This window comes from Solanum pennellii, chromosome 2 (genome assembly GCF_001406875.1).
Source record: "Solanum pennellii chromosome 2, SPENNV200".
In the NCBI taxonomy this organism is placed as follows: domain Eukaryota; kingdom Viridiplantae; phylum Streptophyta; class Magnoliopsida; order Solanales; family Solanaceae; genus Solanum; species Solanum pennellii.
In genome coordinates this window covers 40,531,704-40,536,547 of record NC_028638.1, presented here as the reverse complement: position 1 = coordinate 40,536,547, position 4,844 = coordinate 40,531,704, and the positions used below count along the sequence as shown (strand labels likewise).

General features: G+C 26.9%; 1 protein-coding gene across 1 annotated transcript; it reads right to left on the bottom strand.

Annotated features, from left to right (window-relative positions):
* Nucleotides 1-655: 655 nt before the first annotated feature.
* Nucleotides 656-2,347, bottom strand: LOC107010562 (casparian strip membrane protein 1). The gene is made up of 3 exons (XM_015209850.2): nt 2,088-2,347; nt 1,813-1,936; nt 656-1,026 (listed from the first exon to the last, which is right to left on the bottom strand). The coding sequence occupies exons 1-3, from the start codon at nt 2,264-2,266 to the stop codon at nt 787-789; spliced, it is 543 nt and encodes a 180-aa protein (XP_015065336.1). The 5' UTR covers nt 2,267-2,347; the 3' UTR covers nt 656-786.
* Nucleotides 2,348-4,844: the final 2,497 nt, after the last annotated feature.

Genomic DNA, 4,844 nt, shown 5'->3' with positions numbered 1-4,844 from the left:
GTTAGATTAAAAAAAAAAGAAAACTTATCTAATCGTTAATATAAAATAATATCTTTTTCTAGGAAATAATAATTAAAAATATTGGAATATAAGCTGGCTCTAACTAATCAATGAAATGTACAAGATATATAGTCCAAAACCATGCCAGGATTCTCCTTAGATCTCGGAGATATTTTATATTTCAGTTTTGTGGGAATAAATTTGTTGAAAATTCTAAATATACTCATTTCAAATTATTTTGTCATTTCATAAAACCAAAATATTTTATTTTTCATTTTATCATTAATAGTGATTGTTTCCTAAGACTATAATATCATTAATAGTGATATTATAATTGTTTAAACACCAATAGAAAGTAAAATCATTTGAAATCCATCCTAATTCATATGCTCCGTCTGTCCCAATTTTATGTGACCTTTTTTTTTAGAGTCAAACAATTTAAATTTAACAGTGAATTTGTGTATGAAATCTTTCAAATTTCAAAAATTTATATATTCATAAATTACGTAAAAAGTACCAGAAGTCAGAACAATTGACAATTCAAAATATTTAAAAAGATATCTAAAAAATGGATAGACTTATTTTGTTTGAATCTCGAAATTCGAAAAAGTGTCACGTAAATTGAAACAGAGCGTTAATATTTTTTCAAGGAGGGTGTACGAAGGAAGTAGTTGACATAAATCTCATAATGCAAACCATTGATCATTACACACAAATAAGAAACTTGAAAACAAAAGGCTGAGAAAAACAACAAATCACACGAAACAGTAAGATATACTCTCAAATCTAGATTAAAACTAATGATTTGGATGATTGACGAGATAGGGCGATAGCGGAGAGGAAGATGAGGAGTATGATGAGTACAACACCAGCAAATGAACCAACTAAAGATCCTGATGTTCTATGGCAAAATGAATCGAACTGTTGGCAGATTGGGAACCAGTTTGTCTTTGTATTTCCCTTGTGTGCTAAGTAAACTATTGCTGCTGATGCTGATGCTCCTGCTGTCAATAGCCCCAGCATTGCCTTCATTCATTTCAACAAGCTTAATTTAGTTCACACATGTTTTTTCGATAGTTAAATTATATGAACTTTCATTAATTAATAGTTACAACTTGTACTGTATTAAGTTGAATATAATCTAATTTAACTTTGAAAATTTATCCCGACTATCAAAAACCGAAACATGACAATTAATTTGATTTCTTTGGTATGGAGGAATGTAAGTAACATTTGGTTAAACATATTGATAGTGCAAAAAAGATGACTTTAAAAAAAAAAAATTAAGTCTTATCCATTGATGTTGATGAGATATCGTCTTCCTCCATCCATTTTTTAATTGTGTTATGTTCAGGGGCGGAGCCAATAAACCCCTTGGGTGAAAAACTATATTATTTATATATGTTTAAAATAATTTTATATGTACGTATAGTAGATGTTGAACTTCTTCGGCTACTTCATATGTCTATTTCTACAGATTTTGGACTCCCTTATTGAAAATCTTGGTTGCGCCTCTGGTTATATTGCGTTTTTCCAAAGTTTATTTGATTAGTTTTCAAAATTAAATTAGATTACATTGATTCGATATTTTAAATAAAAAAAAATTAAATATTCAAAAATTATACGAAAAATACTAAAAATTGCATTTTTTTTACACATTAATATGATGAAAAATAGTTAAAGTTCTTATGGTTTGACTCTAAAAAAGGAAACCATGACAATTAAAAGTTGACGTGAGTAATATATCATTCATTTAAAAGGTAATTTATTGTAATTTCTATGATGATCTGATAGTGTAAAAAATATTTATACCGCGTCAAAGAATATTAAGGCAATTCTACTTGCTTGTGCGCGGCTCCTCATGATGTGGTAGATAGACAGCCCCAGAGAAAGTACAAGATATGCACTTACTATGGCATTTGCCACTACAAAGAACCTGTAAAAATCAACATGTGAACTAGTTATTAGTTACTAAAAAATAGGTCTATGCATCTAAATTGTTTATACACATACTAACATGTTGATTAAAAAGCGCGTGTAAATTAGTTTGATCAGTTTATAAGCTTAATCAAACATGAAGTGCTTACGTGAAGGTGGGAAGATCGCTATACTTGGCCTTGAAACGAACAAATTGAGTGAAAAAAGGAAGTGTTTCATTAGTAGTTCCCATAGCAATGGCACTTCCTAATGTTGCAATTATGGCAATTATCCTTATAAACAAGTCTAGTATAGACATTCCTCTATTCACCCCACATTTTGCCTTCATTTTTTCTTCTTCTTAGTTGCTAAAAATATTGTGAGAAATGGAAGTGTTTTCTTTTAACAAAGAAAAGAAAGAAGAGGAAGATTTTAGGTATTTTTGGTGATTGGTTTAGAGAGGTGACATGCTAATTTATATCCACATTATAGAGCATATACTTAGCCGTGTTGTGGTGCAGTGGTGGAATTGCTTGACTCTTAATTATAAGTCTTGGGTTCGAGTTTTAGGTATGAAAAAAAATTATGATGGGATCGTTACTCTCGAATGAACTTGGCAGTGGAATCCAAATTTAATCGTAGCTTCAATGTGTACTCCGAATACTAGGTGGGAAACCAAATAAATAAATAAAATATTAGAGCATATACCTTTTTAACTTTTTCCAAAAATGAACCAGCTCACCAAACATGTTAAGCCAAGTGGCATTGTTCATAATGAGCTACATTCCTATTTTGGGTTTTATAATATTTATATGCGTCATTTTCTTGCCAATTTTCTAATATTTACTTGTACTTATTTCTAATTATTTACTCATTTGTCTATGATCTTTTGGAAAAAAAAAAAAAACATAAACTAATTACTATACAACATTATCTGCGTTCATTTTCTGTCTTAGTTTGATTTAAGATCAGAACATATAAAATATGTCATTTGAAATCTTTTAATTTTAAACACGTAATGTCATTTTTATAAGGAAGTGTTATATTAAAAGAAATGTCGATATTAAAAATATATATTGAATATAAGAAGACGATAAAAATTTTGAATTAATTATCTTAGAAAAACTGAGACACATGGATTAATGAATTGGAGTACATGATTTCGACTCGGGAGTGTTGAAATTGTGTGATTTTATTTATTTGATTGTAACTTTAATGTTTTCTTAAATATATACGTCCTTAACTAATTCTTTTTCATGATTTAAACCTATAAATAGAAATATTATAACAGTTACAACGCAATTTAAATCAAGTACCTCTTTCTGTTGTGGTAGATTGTGTAACTACATCATTATTAGAGAAAAAGGACCAACTTTATTTACTTAATTATAATATTTTTATCACACATAGTTCCATTTTCAATTTAAATTTATGGTTCATAATTTAGATTAAACTCATATTCGTATTAACTTCAAATATATATTATATTGAAGTTCGTAGCCTAAATGGTGAAAAATATTAACAAAAATTCCAAAAAGGTATATGAACAGTTTGTAATCGCTGCTATAGCAGCGATTTGTTAAATTTGATTTTTTTTTTAAAATAAAATTTAAACAAAATCGCTCCCAAAGGAACGATTTATCAAAATAAAAATATTTTTTTAATAATTTTTTTCATATGTCGCTACCGCAGCAGCGACTTAAAGTGATTTTTTAAAAAAATTAATTTTTGCTTTTTTAAAAAAAATGGTTTAAATCAATTTATTTTTTTAAAATTAAATCAAATAAATCAAAAAAAAGATTTAGCAATTTAATTATATTTTTTTAAAAAAAAAAGAAGCAAAAAATAATAATAAAAAAAATTAAACTTAAGTCGCTGCTGAGGCAGCGACATATTAAAAAAATTATATAAAAAAAATTATTTTGAAAATCGCTCCTTTGGGAGCGATTTTTTCTTTAAAAAAAATTAAAATCAAATTTAACAAATCGCTGCGATAGCAGTTATTTTACTTTTTTTGGCAAACAAAATCGATCGCTACTTCGTCAGCGATTTTACCGTTTTGATTTGAAAAAAATTTCATATATCGTTTTAAATTTTTTGTTAACATTTTTCACTCTTTAGACTCCGGACTCCATTATATTAGTTTTGTTTTAATTAAATCGAATTTAGAAGTGTTTGTTATTGCTGTTATATTGGAGCCACTCAACATTTAAGTACAATATTCCAGTTAAAATATGAATAATATTTGTCAAGAAAATAGATTATCATTTCGTATCTTGCCAAATTGTTTATCACTAAAAATCGTAATATAATGGTAAGTATCTACAAGTAGAATGCACAAATTACTTTAACTTTAGCGTGAAATATTTACGTATAAAATTTCAAATTTTTTAATATAAATTTAAATTTATCGAGTTTCAAAAATAAATATTTATACTATAACTGCCCTCAACCTACTCTTGTCATTTTTTGATAATTGTCCACCTACGTCAAGTAATGTACCTTTATGATTCCAACTCCATTATTTATTTTTTTTCCCATAAATGGAAGACTTTTATGTTCATATGTAGCTTAAAAGGGGAAAAAATGTATTAGCTTGCATGTGTGGATAAGATCCACCACTTCATATTATACCAAATATCATATCAAATTAAATATTAATATACTGATTATCAAATTACCGAATTAAAATTTCAAATTTAGTAGAATCGATATCTATCTTTTCTATCAATTACCAAATTATCAAATTCTATGATACAGACAGAAATTTAGTGATGATCGTAAAAATATTTAAAAATAATTAAATTAATACAATCATATTTAAAATAGATAAAGATTTTAGCAATATATATATTGAGTGTTGGTTGTAATTACACATATATTTATTATTGTCCGTTAATATAATATATTGATAGTTATATTATGTT